This window comes from Tursiops truncatus, chromosome 6 (genome assembly GCF_011762595.2).
Source record: "Tursiops truncatus isolate mTurTru1 chromosome 6, mTurTru1.mat.Y, whole genome shotgun sequence".
NCBI lineage: Eukaryota > Metazoa > Chordata > Mammalia > Artiodactyla > Delphinidae > Tursiops > Tursiops truncatus.
In genome coordinates this window covers 13337784-13360511 of record NC_047039.1, presented here as the reverse complement: position 1 = coordinate 13360511, position 22728 = coordinate 13337784, and the positions used below count along the sequence as shown (strand labels likewise).

Sequence of the window (22728 nt, the reverse complement as noted above, 5' to 3'; positions counted from 1 at the left end):
TTTTCAAAAGCAAGACAAGAAACTCCTTTTCAACATTTTACGTCGTTTATTAATGCAGTATACATTAGATCCAAAACCTGCATTTTCTAAGCATACTGTGTTTGGATCTTTCAGATTCTTCTGCAGTCTTAGGTTATGTCTACAGATGTACCCTTAAGTGGATGAACAACACATTCTATAATTATTGAAAATATAGTACAGAGTGAAATGATTTAAATATAATTTAGGCACATATTGATTACGAAAATAGATATCTCTCAATACAATACTTCTCTGTCTTGGTAAAAATAATAAAGCAAAGAAAATAATTCATTTCTGAAGTTGCTTTCCTTCACCTGTAAAGGTCTGACCTCCTCCCACTATGCATATATACCCTTTACTGTTAAGGAAAGCTTTGCATATGTTTATATAGAAGAATAAGCTACGTAAATATTGAAGACATGTCATTCTCCCAAAGGAGACAAAGTGGTTTTTAATGATTCCTTGCCTCAAACCGATGAGTCTGCAGAATTCAGAACCCATATGGACACAGCTTAACATCCCTGCTCTTGGGGTAGACATAGGACACCGGTTACTGGTAAGGAAGTACAGGCCCTGCCCCTGCTGCTGCAGAGATAATGACTCAAAAAAGCCAGGCTAAAATTTATTAAAACAAAAGAAACCAGAAATATAAGAACCACAGGTGCTGACTTATTGGTATTACATCTTGGACCAGTCAAATGCCTTTATTTTCATTTAAGTTTGTTGATAGCTATAGTCAAACTGTCAGTTTAAAAGTCCTCATTCCCCGTTGTAGGGTTTTGAGCTGCAATTATATTATGTTGACTTCTAAAAGATGAATTTACCATATTCATTCGTATTTTATAGCTGATCGCAGTGGATTGGGATTTAATACCTATTTATTTCCGAGCTGGCCCTGTTTAAACTATTTAGCATTTGAATTAAATGAACGTTAATTATGCACCTTGGTTTTTTTGGTTCAGAACTATTTTCCTATGCTTGTTTTGACTCTACAGGAGGAAACCAGGCTAGCAGTGTAAATAGATAAAATTGCCTGGTCTGGCGTTGAGTGGAACTTGCTAAGAATGAAATCCTAAGGAATGCTCACTCAAAAGTTGTAGCTGTAAGTAAATCCTTCCTCCATTTGGAAAGTTCCACTGTTACTTAAGCTGACAATGATGGACAACAATATCTCTTGCCTTCCACTCTGTCTCAATCAGTAACAGAGGATTTCTTTAATTTAGCTAATGTTTTGTTCTTAAAGAAAAAAAAATGAACCTGAAAGCCTTGGGGAGTCTGATCTCACCATATTCACACGGTGTGACAGGTATTTAAAGTAGGGGAGGCATCACTAAAGCTACTGATATTTATAAACCTGAACAACCTTTTCAAAATTGTCATAAAGTTTAACAATTTAAATATCCATACTGCATCTAAAGATTCAATAAATATAATTGCATATGTTGTGCTTTTCATAAATTAAAATCTTCAAATGCATTTCAAACCAAGATGGTATTTCCACATCATGCCTATTGAAAAGCAAATATAATAGATACTATTCCTGGTCACAAAGCCAGGCAAATCCCCCTAACTCCACTCAAAAGGCAGCAATCTAATCTAGCTTCCCTACATCTACTAAATGAGTGCTTCTCTGTTAAAATCAGAATGTGGAAAAAAAGTCACTTTTTCCCCTTATGCACCTCTGAGAACAAGCATAATCCTCTCCTTGTTTTTTTTTTAATTCCCTTCCAGTGTTATTTCTTCCAGACAGCTGAGTGGGTGGAGAAAGAAAAGTGATACGGAGAGCATTTCTCGTCTTCGGCATCTTCCTCCATCCCCAGGATTCTCATCTGACGCTTTGTGACATATGGAGTGGTGTCAGCATCTCTTCAAAGATGGCGCCCTTCACGTTGGAACCCCTCAGGTTGGCTTCTTGAAGGTCACACCCAGACAGGTCGCAGTTCTGTAGGACAAAAACAATATTCTTGGAAGTAACAGACAGACTTAAGGCCTTATCTGTTCCCTCTCAAAGTGATTCCTGGGGCATATTAGGAAAATGTTCCTGTACAATAAAACTCAGTTATTTCTGGAGAACTTCCAGAAATTTTAGAAGAAAGTCATATTTTCTTCTCTCTGTATTTACTCTCTCTAGTTGATGCTCAGGCTGACCACTGTCAATAGGTATAAACAAAAGTTAATGATGAAGCATGTCCCTTCTGTGTTTTAGGCATTTAAAATCCAGAATGGACTCCAATGGAGTAAAAAGTATCTAAACAATCCATGAACAATAATAATGCAAGGCATGGGAGTGAGGGGGTGGGGGAGACTGTGTAAAAAAAAATCTGAGAGAAAGGGATTTCACTTCATTAAATTGCATAATAGATTCTCCTTCAACCCTAACACTCTTAGAGCAAGGAATTACCTCTTTTTAACCCCCAAATTATTTGTACAGTTCAATGAGTTTTAATAAATGTATACAGCAGTGTAACCACCACCATAAGTGGGAACTGCTTTCAAATTTCCCTTGAGATCAGGGAGTGACAGATGAGACAGGGATTTTGGATAAGTCCTACATCCCTGGGGATGGTGGGGACAATGGTTAGAGAGAAGGGTGACTGCACATAACCTGTCAGCAGCTGCCCCAACAGTCAACCTGATTAGTCTTTGCAATCAGCTGGATAAAGAGAAGCTTTCTGCTGTTTAACCGCATTGACTACATGCTAACTCAAACCAAGGAAAAACAATCATCATCATAGGTGACAGTAACACATAATAAAAAACTAAATAATGGTGCTTATAATAGGTTTATACCTTCAGTCTTAGGCTGGTTCTTTTTGCCTTTAAGGTTAATGGGGCCTGCTACTACGCTGCTAAGACCTACCAAGAGAACAAGGCGAAAACATTTTAAAAAATGAACAGCAAGCTAAACGTTGACGCGCTAGTCTCTACAATCCAGTCTATGCCAGGTTTTCTTGTATCGGGCTGTACTGTTCAGTACGATAGTCCCAGCCACGTGTGGCAGCTTATGTTTAAATGAATAAAAATTAAATTCAATTAAAAAAATCCATCTCTCAGTGGCACTGGCCACATTGTAAAAGCTCAGGAGCCATAGGTGGCTGGTGGTTACTGGACTGACAGCAGGGTCACAGAACATGCCCACTGTCGCAGAAAGAGCTACCAGAGAGCGATGATACAGACCTATTAACAGCTCTGGAGTCTGCACGCTAAATCTGCCAATCAAGATGATACATACAAGACAATACTGACGAGAAAGGTGACTGGACAGAATGAAAATCTCAGGTTGAGATTCAAAAAATATGATGCCGATTTAGAACAGGCTTCCCTGAACCTGATTTCAAACACAGATGTCATTTCAATTTCTCAAGTAGTTCAAGAAATAATCTGGCCCAATTAAATTCTGTTTGGAATTAAAATTTAAGGAAACCACAATCAACTGGATTAAAAAAGCATCTATCAAATGTATCTACTTGAGGGAGACCCAAGGAAAAGAGGAGAAATGAAATCAGCTCAGACTGAATGCCAGATTGAGTCTTCAAATCTGAACCTGGCATCTGTAACTTAGGTAACCGGATCCTACTCTGGAATTCAAATTTGTTTAAACAAGCAATTGAAAGGAAAGCATCCCTTCAGCTGGGCTGGCATGTTACCTGGCAGTTTTGACCAGCCAACTACTTTGTTTATGATCTCAATACATTTTGCAGGAGCTACTCAGTAATTCTAGATTAATAAAAACTCTTTCAACTTGCTGACTCACCTCCAAATCAGTTCCTGCCAGAGTCGCTCCTCTGAGGTTACAGTTCTTCAACTTTGCATTTTTTAAGGTAGCAACTCTCAGGTTAATTCCTGTCATTTGACTTCCTTCCATATCCACACCTTTCAGATTAGCACCTAAAGGGAATACATTTTAGGCACAGTTGAACTTGAAAATATTTATAGTCATCTATCTTCAAAAGATGCAAGGTGACTTATAATAGAGGTGAATGATGACCTCTGGATCCTTTGTAAATGACTGAATTATAAATCTGTCTCTCAACCAACATACATATATAAAGAGTTCTTTGTTAACAATATGTTTGCTTACACTATGAATTAAGCATTCATGTTTTAGTCTGTATTTTTGATGGAGGAATTAAATTCGGTCTTATGATAATTAGCACTTTTAAATATGCCCTGGAAAGTTCATGGCAGTGAAGATAAGTACTGTGTCTTCTAAATATACAAATAAATGAATTGACCAGTTCATGGATACAACAAAGCAATAAGGAATTCATAAACAAAATATTATATCCAAAAATGACAAAAAACTGCCTGGCTATATGCAAACTGAATTTCTTAATTTTGGTCCGTGTAAGGCTATGCTGTTCTGTTTGAAAGTTTAAGATGTTGATACTTAATTCTCCAACTGAAGCCTCCTTAAACATTGGAGGCCACATTTCCCGAGTTCAGCATGTTGGTCACCAGGACTGAGACCAAGCAATGGCTTAATCCCTTTGCAAATTCTCTAAGTATAAGACAGAAGAAATCTACATCCCTATGGTTGTCATGTTTTAGCAGTAACAATTGTTTTGCAGGGCTTTTTACTTACTTAACAGTGTGTTTTTACCTTAGAGAAGGTAATTATAGGTAGAATCTCACCTTCTAAATTGGCTTTAAGACCAGAAGGATCTTCAAAATTGCACAGTTTCAGGGATGCTCCTTCTGCATTAGAACAGAGCATCTTGACTCCCTGGAGATTTGCACACTGGCAAAGGAAAAGAGAAATGTCCACGTATTAAGGTTCAGAATTTTGTTTGGAATAGAAAAAATTAGCTCAAACAGTAAAAGAAAAAAAAAGGAGGGAAAAAAAAAATCTCAGTTTGATACACTTACAATCAATTAGTTTCTGTTTACAATAAAGACTTTTCCAATTGAACCCAATAAAAACTGAGAAATGCTTTAAAAAAATAGTTGTTTTAAAAAAAACAAAAGGCAAATAAACAACAGCATTCCTGCTTTACATGAAACTTAAGAGTTTAGATAAAGAAGCTGAGGAGTCTGGACCATGACATCCCTATTTCTGTTTTTATAAACAGCCCAGGCCATGACAATGTGACAGTTGAAATGTCTGGGTGAAGAAACTTGTTAGGGGTATGGATTTTCTCCTTCCTTATTATTGTAGGAATCAATCAATGAAATTCTTGATGCTCAATAATGCTACCACTACCTTCTTTTCAAAGGCCAGACTGCTAAGGCCAGTAATGAAAGGCATCATCTAGCTACAAACACCACCAAGTTGTTTGTAGGGTCTTTCTGTACCAACCAGCAATGTTGTTGCTATACCACATTGTCAATCCTGAGTACCCAAGCCACAGTACAAGATATAAAGAGGAAAAAGCCAGAAAATATATGTTAGAATTGTAAATTATGCTAGTTTGTCTCAGAGGATTCAATGCCATCAGATCTGAACTCTAACAACTACTATCAGGCAGGAAGCTATCTGTAAAGGTGTTTTAAAAACTGTAAGGCACTACATAAATGATAACTGTAGTTATTATAAATTAGATCAGTGAAGAACTCTAAAATCCAAAGGCTGATCAAGTTATGTGATAGCTATACCTAACAAGAAAAATCCTTGTTTCGTAAGTGTAATTTCATTCACCCTACAGTCAATTCTAGTGAAAGGGAGATAAGCTATAGGCCATTTCAAATCACAGATAACTGACGAACACATGTGCATTTCCATCTGTGCCTGCGCTTTAATACCAGGTAGTACAGAAGCTCAGACTGACAGGTAGGACGATGAAGACCTGGAAGGACCAACATAACTCAAAGACGACTGGATTTTATGTGCTTGAAAATATAACAGGACAGGAAGCCGACAACTTGAAAATAAATGTCTCTGGTTCCCTATGTTATACTCCCAGGTAAAACAGATTGTAAGTATTATGAAAAGTTTCCAAGGTAATTATATAAGTACTGCTCTATACTCAAGGCTATGCTGTGGAATCTCAAAAAGAAACAAATATATAAGAAATTCAAGTTAAGTTTTCTGTCTTCAACCATAGAAAGCATTTCACCCACTATTTATCTAATGGTAAAGCAGGTCACCAACACTGAGACCTCAGAATTCAGCTCCTAAGTAAACCAGCATTGCAACTGTAAGAACTGGGCTATTTACTATATCAAGGGGCAATGGGTTTTGATGAAAGCAGTTAGGTTATTACTGTTTATTTAAAGTATGATAATGATACTAAGACTGTTTTTAAAAATGACCCTTATCTTTAAAAGATAAATAAAATAAATACAAGTGAAATTATGAGTTGCTGTAAAATAATCTTTGGAGAGGTACAGACAATACACGATTGTTTAAACACTGATATTGCTGAAGCTGAGGAATGGAGATATAAGGGGGATTCATTATACTAGCTCATTTTTGTTTATGTTTGACATTTTCCAAAGGAAAAAGTCATTTAAAAAAGACATAAGGAAAAGAAAATACACGGCTTAGAGTCTAGTTCTAACACTGTTGGCAAACTAGGCTTTGGGGCTTGGGCAAGTCTCCAGGTTTCAGTTTCTTAGTCTGTAACATGGGGTCACACTCGACCATCAAGGTCCCTTCCAGCTCTTACCATACTATTAGTCTTGCACTGGGAATGTGCAATGGATTCATAACAGCTGGATTATTATACCAGCTTTTACAAAGCAGACTAAAGTCAATAATGGCAGTTGGAGCACATGGAGGAAACACTCTAAAGGATGCTGACAGAACAGAGGGTGCAGGTCAGACATGGACCACGTAACTGTGATAACAGCTGAGGTCATCTTGGTCGACAGCAGAATTGGAGGGTTCCTATGGAAAGGTTTCACAGCCCATGAGGGAGGGATAAATTAGGAGAGAAGTTCAACAAGAGGGGTGGAACCATTAGGTGCATCTTGTGCTTAGAACACGTCATATTTTGTGGACACTGCAATATGTACGGCCATTCATCAGCAGTCATCTTCAAGTGCCAAAGACAATTAGCGATTAGTTTTGACTTTCACGGCCCACACACTCTGGGCAACAACTCCTCAACATGAGCCATTTTTTATCAATAATTAAATTTGCAATTCTATAGCACTTCAGTATGTATCAGATAAAATTACATAGGCCATTGAGAGACCAGTAAAAGGACCTTGAGCTCACCTCCTCTCATGAGCACACCAAAATCACAACTGCTGAACAACCAGTGATAAAAAAGACTGAAACCTACCCCAAAAAAGATACTCTAAATCCAAAGACATAAGGAAGAAACTATGAGATGGCAGGAGTGGTGCACTCACAATATAATCAAATCCCATACCAACCAGGTGGGTGATGCACAAACTGGAGAACAGTTATATCACAGAAGTTCTCCCACAGGAGTGACAGCTCTAAGTCCCACGCCAGGCTCTCCAGCTTAAAGGTCTGGCACCAGGAAGAGGAGCCCCCTGAGCATTTGGCTTTGAAGGCCAGCTTCCTGAGGAGCTCCACAGGACTGGGGGAAACAGAGACTCCACTCTTGAAGAGCACACACAAGATCTTGCATGCACTGGGACCCAGGGCAAAAGCAATGATTCCATAAGAGCCTGGGCCAGACCTAGCTGCTGGTCTTGGAGGGTCTCCTGGGGAGGTGGTGTGGGGGGCGACAGCTGTGGCTCTCTCTGGGGTCATAAAAGCTGGTGGTGGACATAGCAGGGATCTACGTGAACTCTGGCTGGAGGCAGACATTTTGGGTCCCTGGCACCAAGACCTGGCCCCAACCAACAGCCTGTAGGCTCCAGTGCTGGGATGCCTCAGGCCAACCAACTAACAGCATGGAAACACAGCGCCACCTATCAGCAGACAGGCTGCCTAAAGACTTCCTGAGCCTACAGACACCTCTAGACATGCCCCCAGACACAGCCCTGCCTACCAGAGGGCCAAGAGCCAGCTCCACCCACCAGTGGGCAGGCACCAGCCCTTTCCGCTTGGTAGCCTGCACAAGCTTCTAGACAAAGCCTCACACAGCAGGGGGCAGACACTAGGAGCAAGAAAACTATGATCCTGCAGCACTGAGTATGCAAACATAGGTCAGAAAGTACCCTAGGACCAGGCTGGCCCTTGGGTGATGAGAAAGGAGTGTGCTGCTGGGACACATAGGACAACCCCTACTGAGGGCCACTTCTCCAAGGTCAAGAAACATAAGCCACTGCATACATAAAAATAAAACAGTAACTTAAACAAAATGAGATGGCAAAGGAATAAGTTCTGGAAGAAGGAACAAGATAAAACCCCAGAAGCAGAACAAATAAGTGCAGTGGAGATAGGCCATCTACCTGAGAAAGAGTTAAGAGTAATGATTGTGCAGATGATCCAAGAACTCGGGGAAAAAATGGATGCACAGAGCGAGAAGTTGCAAGAAGGTTTTTAGCAAAGAGTTAGAAAATATAAAGAATAACAAACAGAGTTGAAGAATACAATAGCAAATGAAAAATACACTAGAAGCAATCAGTAGCAGAATAAATGAGGCAGAAGAACAAAGCAGTGAGCTGGAAGACAGAGTGGTGAAAACCACTGCCGTGGAACAGAATAAAGAAAAAATAATGAAAGGAAATGAGAGTTTAAGAGCCCTCTGGGACAAATGTCAAACATACCAACATTCACATTAAAGGGGTCCCAGAAGGAGACTAGGGAGAGAAAGAACCTGAGAAAATATTTGAAGAGATAATAGCTAAAAATGTCCCTGACGTGGGAAAGGAAATAGTCACCAAAGTCCAGGAAGCACAGAGAGTGCCATGCAGGGTTAACCCAAGGAGGAACACACTTAGACACATAATAATCAAATTGATAAAATTAAAGACAGAGAAAATATTAAAAGCAGCAAGGGAAAAGCAACAAATAACATACAAGGAAATCCCCTGAAGACTATCAGCTGATTTCTCAGCAGAAACTCTGCAGGCCAGAAAGTAGTAGCACGATATATCGATATATTTAAAGTGATGAAAGGGAAAAACCTCCAGCCAAGAACACTCTACCCAGCAAGGCTCTTGTTCAGATTCGACGGAGAAATCAAAAGCTTTACAGACAAGCAAAAATTAACAGAATTCAGCACCACCAAACCAGTTTTACAACAAATGCTAAAGGAACTTCTCCAAGTGGAAAAGAAAAGGTCACAGCTAGAAACAAGAAAATTATAAAATGGGAAAGTTCACTGGTAAAGGCAACTATAAACGTAGGAAATCATCCACACACAAATATGATACCAAAACCAGTAATTGTGAGAGAAGGAGAGTACAAATGCAGGATATTTAAAATGCATTTGAAATTAAGAGATCAGCAACTTAAAACAATAATGTATACATACAGACTGGTATATTAAAACATCATGGTAACTACAAACAAAAAAATCTGTAATATATACACAAAAAAGAAAAAGGAACCCAAACACAACACTAAAGACAGTCATCAAATCACAAGAGAACAAAAGAGGAAACAGAAAGAAGACCTACAAAAACAAATCCAAAACAATTAACAAAATGGTAATAAGAACATACACATGGATAATTACCTTAAATATAAATGGATTAAATGCTCCAACCAAAAGACATAGACTGACTGCATGTAAAAACAGGACCCATGTATATGCTGTCTACAAGAGACCAACTTCAGAGCTACAGACAAATACAGACTGAAAGTGAGGTGATGGAAAAAGGTATTCCATGCAAATAGAAATCAAAAGAAGGCTGGAGTAGCAACACTCATATCAGACAAAATTGACTTTAAAATAGAAGACTGTTACAAGAAACAAAGGACACTACATAATGAACAAGGGATTAATCCAAGAAGATATAACAATTGTAAATATGTATGCACCAAGTACAGAAGCTCTTCAACATATAAGGCAGATGTTAACAGACATAAAAGAAGAAATTGAGAGTAACACAATAATAGTTGGGGACTTTAGTACCCCACTTACATCAATGGACAGAAAATCCAGACAGAAAATCAATATGGAAACACAGGCCTTAAATGAAACATCAGACCAGATGGACTCGAAATTTATAGAGCATTCCATCCGAAAGCAGCAGAATACACATTCTTTTCAAGTGCACATGGAACATTCTCCAGGATTGATCACATGGTGGGCCACAAAGCAAGTCTTGGTAAATTTAAGAAAACTGAAATTGTATCAAGCACCTTTTCCAACCACAACACTATGAGATTAGAAATCAACTACAAGAAAAAAACTGCAAAAAACACAAAAATGTGGAGGCTAAACAATATGCTACTAAACAACCAACGGATCATTATAGAAATCAAAGAGGAAACCAAAAAATACCCAGATGGGACTTCCCTGGTGGTCCAGTGGTTAAGAATCTGCCTTCCAATGCAGGGGACGTGGGTTCAATCCCTGGTCGGGGAACTAAGATCCCACATGCCATGGAGGAGCTAAGCCCGTGAGTCCCAACTACTGAGACTGCGCACTCTGGAGCCTGTGCGCCACATCTAGAGAGAAGCCCACGTGCTGCAACGAAGAGCCAATGCACTGCAACAAAAGATCCCGCATGCTGCAACTGAGACTTAACATAGCCAGTTAAATAAATATATATATTAAAAAACAAATAAACAAACAAAACAAAAAATACCTAGAGACAAATGAAGATGAAAACACAATGATCCAAAACCTACGGGATGCAGCAAAAGCAATTCTAAGAGGGAAGTTTATACTGATAAAAGCTTACCTCAGGAAACAAGAAAAATCTCAAATAAACAATCTAAACTTACACCTAAAGCAACAAGAGGAAGAAGAACAAAATCCAAAGTTAATAGAAAGAAAGAAGTCATAAAGATCAGAGCAGAAATAAATGAAACTGAGACTAAGAAAACAATAGCAAAGATCAGTGAAACTAAAAGCTGGTTCTCTGAGAAGATAAAACTAAAGGGAAGGGCCCAAATCAATAAAATTAGAACTGAAAAAGAAGAAGTAACAACTGACACTGCAGAAATACAAAGGAGCATTAGAGATTACTACAAGCAACTATATGCCAATAAAATGGGCAACCTAGAACAAATTCTTAGAAAGGTACAATCTCACAAAACTGAACCAGGAAGAAATAGAAAATATGAACAGACCAACTACAAGTACTGAAATTGAATCTGTGATTAAAAAAACTCCCAACAAACAAAAGTCCAGGACCACAAGACTCCACAGGTGAATGCTCTCAAACATTTAGAGAATAGTTAACACCTACACTTCTGAAACTATTCCAAAAAATTGCACAGGAAGAAGCACTTCCAAACTCACTCTACAAGGCCACCATCACCCTGATACCATAATCAGACAAAGATACCACAAAAAAAGAAAATTACAGGAGATTATCAGGCAAAAATCCTCAACAAAATAGTAGCAACCCGGAAGCCAACAAAACATTAAAAGGATCATACATGATAATCAAGTGGGATTTATCCCAGGGATGCAAGGATTTTTCAATATCTGCAAACCAATCAGTGTGATACATCCCAGTAAAAAACTGAAGACTAAAAACCATATTATCATCTCAATAGATGCAGAAAAAGCTTTTCATAAAATTCAACATCCAGATTGGTTCAAGATGTTGGAGTAGAAGGACATGCTCTCACTACCTCTTGCAAGAACACTGGAATCACAAGTAACTGCTGAATAATCATCGACAGGAAGACACTGGAACTCACCAAAAAAGATATGCCACATCCAAAGACAAAGGAAAAGCCACAATGAGATGGCAGGAGGGGCACAATCACAATAAAATCAAATCCCATAACTGCTGGGTGGGTGACCCACAAACTGGAGAACTCTTATACAACAGAAGTCCACCCACTGGAGTGAAGGTTCTGAGCCCCACGTCACGCTTCCGAACCTGGGGTCCGGCAGCGGGAGGAGGAATTCCTAGAAAATCAGACTTTGAAGACTAGTGGGATTTGATTGCAGGATGTTGACAGGACTGGGGTAAACAGAGACTCCACTCTTGGAAGGCACACACAAAGTAGTGTGTGCATTGGGACCCAGGGGAAGGAGCAGTGACCCCATAGAGACTGAAACAGAACGACTTGCTAGTGTTGGGGGGTCTCCTGCAGAGGCGGGGGTTGGCTCTGTCTCACTGTGAGGACAAGGACACTGGAAGCAGAAGTTCTGGGAAGTATTCCTTGGCGTGAGCCCTCCCAGAGGCTGCCATTAGCCCCACCAAAGAGCCCTGTTGTTGTTTGGCCTGAGGCTCCAGTGTTGGGTGCCTCAGGCCAAACAACCAACAGGGAGGGAACCCAGCCCCACCATCAGCAGACAAGTGGATTAAAGTTTTACTGAGTTCTGCCCACCAGAGCAACAAACAGCCAGCTCTATCCACCACCAGTCCCTCCCATCAGGAAACTTGCACAAGCTTCTTAGATAGCCTCATCCACCAGAGGGCAGGCAGCAGAAGCAAGAAGAACTAAAATATTTATACACCCAACATAAGAGCACCTCAATACATAAGGCAAATACTAACAGCCATAAAAGCAGAAATCGACAGTAACACATACATAGTAGGGGGCTTTAACACCCCACTTTAACCAATGCACAGATCATCCTAAATGAAAATAAATAAGGAAACACAAGCTTTAAATGATACATTAAACAAGATGGACTTAAATGATATTTATAGGACATTCCATCTAAAAACAACAGAATACACATTTTTCTCAAGTGCTCATGGAACATTCTCCAGGACAGATCATATCCTAGGTCACAAATCAAGCCTTGGTAAATTTAAGAAAATTGAAATTGTATCAACTATCTTTTCCAACCAAAACGCTATGAGACTAGATCTCAATTACAGGAAAAGGTCTGTAAAAAATACAAACACATGGAGGCTAAACAATACACTACTTAATAACAAAGTGATCACTGAAGAAATCAAAGAGGAAATAAAAACATACCTAGAAACAAATGACAATGGAGACACAACAACCCAAAACCTATGGGATGCAGCAAAAGCAGTTCTAAGGGGGAAGTTTATAGCAATACAATACTACCTTAAGAAACAGGAAACATCTTGAATAAACAACTTAAACTTGCACCTAAAGCAATTAGAGAAAGAAGAACAAAAAACCCCCAAAGTTAGCAGAAGGAAAGAAATCATAAAGATCAGATCAGAAATAAATGAAAAAGAAATGAAGGAAACAATAGCAAAGATCAATAAAACTAAAAGCTGGGTCTTTGAGAAGATAAACAAAATCGATAAACCACTAGCCAGACTCATCAAGAAAAAAAGGGAGAAGACTCAAATCAGCAGAATTAGAAATGAAAAATCAGAAGTAACAACTGACACTGCAGAAATACAAAAGATCATGAGAGATTACTACCAGCAACACTATGCCAATAAAATGGACAACCTGGAGGAAATGGACAAATTCTCATACATGCACAACCTGCCAAGACTGAATCAGGAAGAAAAGGAAAATATGAACAGACCAATCACAAGCACTGAAATTGAAACTGTGATTAAAAAACTTCCAACAAACAAAAGCCCAGGACCAGATGGCTTCACAGGCGAATTCAATCAAACATTTAGAGAAGAGCTAACACCTATCCTTCTCAAACTCTTCCAAAATATAGCAGAGGGAGGAACACTCCCAAACTCATTCTACGAAGCCACCATCACCTTGATACCAAAACTAGACAAGGATGTCACAAAGAAAGAAAACTACAGGCCAATATCACAGATGAACATAGATGCAAAAATCCTCAACAAAATACTAGCAAACAGAATCCAACAACACGTTAAAAGGATCATACACCATGATCAAATGGGGTTTAATCCAGGAATGGAAGCATGCTTCAACATATGCAAATCAATCAATGTGATAAACCATATTAACAAATTGAAGGAGAAAAACCATATGATCATCTCAATAGATGCAGAGAAAGCTTTTGACAAAATTCAACAACCATTTTGATAAAAACCCTGCAGAAAGTAGGCATAGAAGGAACTTTCCTCAACATAATAATGGCCATATATGACAAACCCACAGCCAACATCGTCCTCAATGGTGAAAAACTGAAAGCATTTCCACTAAGATCAGGAACAAGACTAGGTGGCCCACTCTCACCACTATTATTCAAAATAATTTTGGAAGTTTTAGCTACAGCAATCAGAGAAGAAAAGGAATCCAAATCGGAAAAGAAGTAAAGCTGTCACTGTTTGCAGATGACGCGATACTATACGTAGAGAATCCTAAAGATGCTACCAGAAAACTCCTAGAGCTAATCAATGAATTTGGTAAAGTAGCAGGATACAAAATTAATGCACAGAAATCTCTGGCCTTCCTATACACTAATGATGAAAAATCTGAAAGTGAAATCAAGAAAACACTCCCATTTACCACTGCAACAAAAAGAATAAAACATCTAGGAATAAACCTACTTAGGGAGACAAAAGACCTGTATGCAGAAAATTATAAGACACTGATGAAAGAAATTAAAGATGATACAAATAGATGGAGAGATATACCACGTTCTTGGATTGGAAGAATCAACATTGTGAAAATGACTCTACTACCCAAAGCAATCTACAGATTCAGTGCAATCCCTATCAAACTACCACTGGCATTTTTCACGAAACTAGAACAATAAATTTCACAATTTGTAATGGAAACACAAAAGACCCCGAATAGTCAAAGCAATCTTGAGAACGAAAAACGGAGGTGGAGGAATCAGGCTCTCTGACTTCAGACTATACTACAAAGCTACAGTAATCAAGACAGCATGGTACTGGCACAAAAACAGAAAGATCAATGGAACAGGATAGAAAGCCCAGAGATAAACCCACGCACATATGGTCACCTTATCTTTGACAAAGGAGGCAGGAATGTACAGTGGAGAAAGGACAGCCTCTTCAATAAGTGGTGCTGGGAAAACTGGACAGGTACATGTAAAAGTATGAGATTAGATCACTCCCTAACACCATACACAAAAATAAGCTCAAAATGGATTAAAGACCTAAATGTAAGGCCAGAAACTATCAAACTCTTAGAGGAAAACATAGGCAGAACACTCTATGACATAAAATACAGCAAGATCCTTTTTGACCCACCTCCTAGAGAAATGGAAATAAAAACAAAAATAAACAATTGGGACCTAATGAAACTTCAAAGCTTTTGCACAGCAAAGAAAACCATAAACAAGACCAAAAGACAACCCTCAGAATGGGAGAAAATATTTGCAAATGAAGCAACTGACAAAGGATTAATCTCCAAAATTTATAAGCAGCTCATGCAGCTCAATAACAAAAAACCAAACAACCCAATCCAAAAATGGGCAGAAGACCTAAATAGACATTTCTCCAAAGAAGATATACAGACTGCCAACAAACACATGAAAGAATGCTCAACATCATTAATCATTAGAGAAATGCAAATCAAAACTACAATGAGATATCATCTCACACCAGTCAGAAAAGTCATCATCAAAAGATCTAGAAACAGGGCTTCCCTGGTGGCGCAGTGGTTGAGAGTCCGCCTGCCGATGCAGGGGACACGGGTTCATGCCCTGGTCCGGGAGGATCCCACATGCCGCAAAGCGGCTGGGCCCGTGAGCCATGGCCGCTGAGCCTGCACGTCTGGAGCCTGTGCTCTGCGGCGGGAGGGGCCGCAACGGTGAGAGGCCCGCGTACCGCAAAAAAAAAAATCTAGAAACAATAAATGCTGGAGAGGGTGTGGAGCAAAGGGAACCCTCTTGCACTGCTGGTGGTAATGTAAATTGATACAGCCACTGTGGAGAACAGTATGGAGGTTCCTTAAAAAACTACAAATAGAACTACCATATGACCCAGTAATCCCACTACTGCGAATTATACCCTGAAAAAACCATGATTCAAAAAGTCATGTGCCAAAATGTTCATTGCAGCTCTAGTTACAATAGCCCAGAGATGGAAACAACCTAACTGTCCATCATCGGCTGAATGGATAAAGAAGATGCGGCACATATATACAATGGAATATTACTCAGCCATAAAAAGAAACGAAATTGAGCTATTTGTAATGAGATGGATAGACCTAGAGTCTGTCATACAGAGTAAAGTAAATCAGAAAGAGAAAGACAAATACCGTATCCTAACACATATATATGGAATTTAAGAAAAAAAATGTCATGAAGAACCTAGGGGTAAGACAGGAATAAAGACACAGACCTACTGGAGAACGAACTTGAGGATATGGGGAGGGGAAGGGTGAGCTGTGACCAAGCGAGCGAGAGGCAAGGACATATTTACACTACCATACGTAAGGTAGATAGCTAGTGGGAAGCAGCCGCATAGCACAGGGATATCAGTTCGGTGCTTTGTGACCGCCTGGAGGGGTGGCAAAGGGAGGGTTGGAGGGAGGAATATGCAAGAGGGAAGAGATATGGGAACATATATATATGTATAACTGATTCACTTTGTTATAAAGCAGAAACTAACACACCATTGTAAAACAATTATACTCCAATAAAGATGTTAAAAAAAAAAAAAGAAGAAGAACTACAAGTCTGTGGAACAAAAACCACATTCATAGCAAGACAGACAAGATGAAAAGGCAGAGGGCTATGTACCAGATGAAGGAACAAGATAAAACCCCAGAAAAACCACTAAATGAAGTGGAGATAGCATTCAGAATAATGGTAGTGAAGATGATCCAGGACCTCAGAAAAATAATGGAGTCAAAGATCAAGAAGATGAAAGACATGTTTAACAAAGACTTAGAAGAATTAAAGAACAAACAAACAGAGATGAACAATACAATAATGGAAATGAAAAATACAGTAGAAAGAATCAATAGCAGAATAACTGAGGCAGAAGAACGGATAAGCAACCTGGAAGACAGAATGGTGGAGTTCACTGTTGCAGAACAGAATAAAGAAAAAGAATGAAAAGAAATGAAGACAGCCTAAGAGACCTCTGGGACAACATTAAGCACAACAAAATTTGCATTATACGGGTACCAGAAGGAGAAGAGAGAGAAAGTACCATAGAAAATACTTGAAGAGATTATAGTTGAAAACTTCCCTAACATGAGAAAGGAAATAGCCACCCAAGTCCAGGAAGCACAGAGAGTTCCATACAGGCTAAACCCAAGGAGAAACACACCAAGACACATAGTAATCAAATTGGGAAAAATTAAAGACAAAGTAAAATCATTGAAAGCAGCAAGGGAAAAATGACAAATAACATACAAGGGAACTCCCGTAAGGTTAACAGCTGATTTCTCAGCAGAAACTCTACAAGCCAGAAGGGAGTGGCATGATATACTTAAAGTGATGAAAGGGAAGAACCTACAACCAAGATTACTCTACCCTGCAAGGATCTCATTCAGATTCGATGGAGAAATCAAAAGCTTTACAGACAAGCAAAAGCTAAGAGAATTCAGCACCACCAAACCAGCTCTACAAGAAATGCTAAAGGAACTTCTCTAAGTGGGAAACACAGGAGAAAAAAAGGACCTACAAAAACAAACCCCAAACAATTAACAAAATGGTAATAGAAACATACATATAATTACTTTAAACGTGAAAGGATTAAATGCTCCAACCAAAAGACACAGGCTTGCTGAATGGATACAAAAACAAGACCCATCTATATGCTGTCTACAAGAGACCCACTTCAGACCCAGGGAGACATACAGACTGAAATTGAGGGGATGGAAAAAGATATTCCATATAAATGGCAATGAAAAGAAAGCTGGAGTAGCAATACTCATATCAGATAAAAATAGACTTTAAAATAAAGAATGTTACAAGAGACAAGGAAGGACACTACATAATGATCAAGGGATCGTTCCAAGAAGATATAACAATTATAAATATATATGCACCCAACATAGGAACACGTCAATACATAAGGCAACTGCTAACAGCTATAAAAGAGGAAATCGATACTGACACAATAATAGTGGGGGACTTTTAACACCTCACTTACACCAATGGACAGATCATCCAAACAGAAAATTAATAAGGAAACACAAGCTTTAAATGACACAATAGAGCAGACAGATTTAATTGATGTTCATAGGACATTCCATCCAAAAACAGGAGATTACACTTCCTTCTCAAGTGTGCACAGGACATTCTCCAGGACAGATCACATCTTAGGTCACAAATCAAGCCTCAGTAAATTTAAGAAAATTGAAATCATATCAAGCATCTTTTCTGACCACAACGCTACGAGATTAGAAATCAATTACAGACAAAAAACCGTAAAAAACACAAACACATGGAGGCTAAACAATACGTTACTAAATAACCAAGCGATCACTGAAGAAATCAAAGAGGAAATAAAAAAATTCGTAGAGACAAATGACAATGAAAAGACGACGATCCAAAACCTATGGGATGCAGCAAAAGCATTTCTAAGAGGGAAGTTTATAGCTATACAAGCCTACCTCAAGAAAGAAGAAAAATCTCAAACAATCTAAAGTTACACCTAAAGCAATTAGAGAAAGAAGAACAAGCAAAACCCAAAGTTAGGAGAAGGAAAGAAACCATAAAGATCAGAGCAGAAATAAATGAGGGGGGACCTTGAAGATGGCGTAAGAGTAAGACGCGGAGATCACCTTCCTCCCCACAGATACACCAGAAATACATCTACACGTGGAACAACTCCTACAGAACACCTACTAAAGGCTGGCAAAAGACCTCAGACCTCCCAAAGGCAAGAAACTCCCCACGTACCTGGGTAGGGCAAAAGAAAAAACAGAGACAAAAGAATAGGGACGGCACCTGCACCAGTGGGAGAGAGCTGTGAAGGAGGAAAAGTTTCCACACACTAGGAAGCCCCTTTGCGGGCGGAGACTGCGGGAGGCGGAGGGGGGAGCTTCGGAGCCGCGGAGGAGAGCACAGCAACGGGTGCGGAGGGCAAAGCGGGGAGATTCCCGCACAGAGGATCCGTGTCGACCGGCACTCACCAGCCCGAGAGGCTTGTCTGCTCACCCACCGGGGCAGGCGGGGCTGCGAGCTGAGGCTCTGAGGCTCCGGTTGCGGTTTCGGAGCGCAGGGAGAGGACTGGGGTTGACGGCTTGAACATAGCCTGAAGGAGTTAGTGCACCACGGCTAGCCGGGAGGGAGTCCGGGGAAAAGTCTGCACCTGCCAAAGAGGCAAGAGACTTTTTCTTCCCTCTTTGTTTCCTGGTGCGTGAGGAGAGGGGTTTAAGAACGCTGCTTAAAGGAGCTCCAGAGACAGGCGCGAGGCGCGGCTAAAAGCGCGGACCCCAGAGACGGGCGCGAGCCGCGGCTAAAAGTGCGGACCCCAGAGACGGGCGGGAGACGCTAAGGCTGCTGCTGCTGCCACCAAGGGGCCTGTGTGCGAGCACAGGTCACTACCACACCCCTCTTCCGCGGAGCCTGTGCAGCCCGCCACTGCCAGGTTCCCGGGATCCAGGGACAACTTTCCCGGGAGAACGCACTGCGGGCCTCAGGCTGGTGCAAAGTTACGCCGGACTTTGCCGCCGCAGGCCCGCCCCGCACTCCGTGCCCCTCCCTCCCCGCTGGCCTGAGTGCGCCAGAGCCCCCGAATCAGCGGCTCCTTTAACCCCGTCCTGTCTGAGCAAAAAACAGACGCCCTGCAGCGACCTACACGCAGAGGCGGGGCCAAATCCAAAGCTAAGCCCCGGGAGCTGTGAGAACAAAGAAGAGAAAGGGAGATCTCTCCCGGCAGCCTCAGAAGCAGCGGATTAAAGCTCCACTATCAACTTGATATACCCTGCATCTGTGGAATACCTGAATAGACAACCAATCATCCCAAATTAAGGAGGTGGACTTTAGGAGCAAGATCTATGATTTTTTTCCCTATTCCTCTTTTTGTGAATGTGTATGTGTATGCTTCTGTGTGAGATCTTGTCTGTATAGTCTTGCTTCCACCATTTGTCCTAGGGTTCTATCCGTCCTTTTTTTTTTAAACATTTTTTTCTTAATAATCAATTTTAATTTTAATAACATTATTATACTTTACCTTCGTTCTTTCTTTCTTTCCTTCCTTCCTTCCCTCCTTTAGACAACGAAACATCCCAAATTGAGGAGGTGGTCTCTGACAGCAAGATTTATGATTTTTCCTCCTTTACCTCTTTTAGTGAGGGTGTATGTGTACGCTTCTGTGTAAGATTTTGTCTGTATAGCTTTGCTTCCAACATTTGTCCTAAGGTTCTATCCGTCCCTTTTTTTTTTTTAAATAAGAATTTTTTAATTCAATAACTTTATTATACTTTATTTTATATTTACTGTATCTTCTTTCTTTCTTTTTTCCTTCTTTCCCTCCTTCCTGCCTTCCTCCCTCCCTCCCTCCTTTCTTTCCTTCTTGCCTTCTTTCCTTCTTTCTTCCTTCCTTCCCTCCTTTCCTTCTTTCTTTCCTCATACTTCTACTAATTCCCTCTACTTTTTCTCCCGTTTATTCTGAGCCGTGTGGATGAAAGGCTCTTGGTGCTCCAGCCAGGAGTCAGGGCTCTGCCTCTGAGGTAGGAGAGCCAACTTCAGGACACTGGTCAACAAGAGACCTCCCAGCTCCACATAATATCAAACAGCGAAAATCTCCCAGAGACCTCCATCTTAACACCAGCACCCAGCTTCACTCAATGACCAGCAAGCTACAGTGCTGGACAACCTATGCCAAACAACTAGCAAAACAGGAACATACCACCACCCATTAGCAGAGAGGCTGCCTAAAATCATAATAAGGCCACAGACACCCCAAAACACACCACCAGACGTGAACCTGCCCACTAGAGAGACAAGATCCAGCCTCATCCACCACAACACAGGCACTAGTCCCCTCCACCAGGAAGCCTACACAACCCACTGAACCAACCTTAGCCACTGGAGACAGACATCAAAAACAGCGGGAACTACGAACCTGCAGTCTGCAAAAAGGAGACCCCAAACACAGTAAGATAAGCAAAATGAGAAGACAGAAAAACACACAGCAGATAAAGGAGCAAGATAAAAATGCACCAGACCTAACAAATGAAGAGGAAATAGCCAGTCTACCTGAAAAAGAATTCAGAATAATGATAGTAAGGATGATCCGAAATCTTGGAAATAGAACGGACAAAATGCAAGAAACAGTTAACAAGGACCTAGAAGAAATAAAGATGAAACAAGCAACGATGAACAACACAATAAATGAAATTAAAAGTACTCTAGATGGGATCAATAGCAGAATAACTGAGGCAGAAGAACGGATAAGTGACCTGGAAGATAAAATAGTGGAAATAACTACTGCAGAGCAGAATAAAGAAAAAAGAATGAAAAGAACTGAGGACAGTCTCAGAGACCTCTGGGACAACATTAAACGCACCAACATTCGAATTATAGGGGTTCCAGAAGAAGAAGAGAAAAAGAAAGGAACTGAGAAAATATTTGAAGAGATTATAGTTGAAAACTTCCCTAATATGGGAAAGGAAATAGTTAATCAAGTCCAGGAAGCACAGAGAGTCCCATACAGGATAAATACAAGGAGAAATACGCCAAGACACAAATTAATCAAACTGTCAAAAATTACATACAAAGAAAGCATATTAAAAGCAGCAAGGGAAAAACAACAAATAACACATAAGGGAATCCCCATAAGGTTAACAGCTGATCTCTCAGCAGAAACCCTACAAGCCAGAAGGGAGTGGCAGGACATACTGAAAGTGATGAAGGAGAAAAACCTGCAACCAACATTACTCTACCCAGCAAGGATCTCATTCAGATTTGATGGAGAAATTAAAACCTTTACAGATAAGCAAAAGCTGAGAGAGTTCAGCACCACCAAATCAGCTTTACAACAAATGCTAAAGGATCTTCTCTAGGCAAGAAACACAAGAGAAGGAAAAGACCTATAATAATGAACCCAAAACAATTTAGAAAATGGGAATAGGAACATACATATCGATAATTACCTTAAATGTAAATGGACTAAATGCTCCCACCAAAAGACACAGATTAGCTGAATGGATACAAAAACAAGACCCTTATATATGCTGTCTATAAGAGACCCAATTCAGACCTAGAGACACATACAGACTGAAAGTAAAGGGATGGAAAAAGATATTCCATGCAAATGGAAACCAAAAGAAAGCTGGAGTAGCAATTCTCATATCAGACAAAATAGACTTTAAAATAAGGACTATTAAAGGAGACAAAGAAGGACACTACATAATGATCAAGGGATCGATCCAAGAAGAAGATATAACAATTGTAAATATTTATGCACCCAACATAGGAGCACCTCAATATATAAGGCAAATACTAACAGCCATAAAAGGGGAAATCGACAGTAACACATTCATAGTAGGGGACTTAAACACCCCACTTTCACCAATGCACAGATCATCCTAAATGAAAATAAATCAGGAAACACAAGCTTTAAATGATACATTAAACAAGATGGACTTAATTGATATTTATAGGACACTCCATCCAAAAACAACAGAATACACATTTTTCTCAAGTGCTCATGGAACATTCTCCAGGATAGATCATATCTTGGGTCACAAATCAAGCCTTGGTAAATTTAAGAAAATTGAAATTGTATCAACTATCTTTTCTGACCACAACGCCATGAGACTAGATATCAATTACAGAAAAGATCTGTAAAAAATACAAACACATGGAGGCTAAACAATACACTACTTAATAATGAAGTGATCACTGAAGAAATCAAAGAGGAAATCAAAAAATACCTAGAAACAAATGACAATGGAGACACAAC

At 39.9% G+C, this 22728-nt stretch overlaps 2 protein-coding genes across 8 annotated transcripts in view; one reads left to right on the top strand and one right to left on the bottom strand.

Annotated features, from left to right (window-relative positions):
• Positions 1-13220, top strand: part of DOCK5 (dedicator of cytokinesis 5) — a 240180-nt gene extending 226960 nt beyond the window's left edge. For all 6 annotated transcript variants that reach the window (XR_012332393.1, XR_012332391.1, XR_012332389.1 and 3 more), the window contains one exon: positions 1753-13220. The gene's annotated coding sequence lies outside the window, so the exon portion shown is untranslated. The remainder of the gene's footprint in view (positions 1-1752) is intronic.
• KCTD9 (potassium channel tetramerization domain containing 9) overlaps positions 27-22728 on the bottom strand; it is a 61068-nt gene continuing 38366 nt past the window's right edge. For both annotated transcript variants that reach the window (XM_019941312.3, XM_019941313.3), the window contains 3 exons: positions 4657-4762; positions 3776-3909; positions 27-1963 (listed from right to left, as the gene is read on the bottom strand). In XM_019941312.3, the coding sequence (XP_019796871.1) occupies positions 1847-1963; positions 3776-3909; positions 4657-4762 (357 nt within the window). In that variant the 3' untranslated portion in view covers positions 27-1846. The remainder of the gene's footprint in view (positions 1964-3775; positions 3910-4656; positions 4763-22728) is intronic.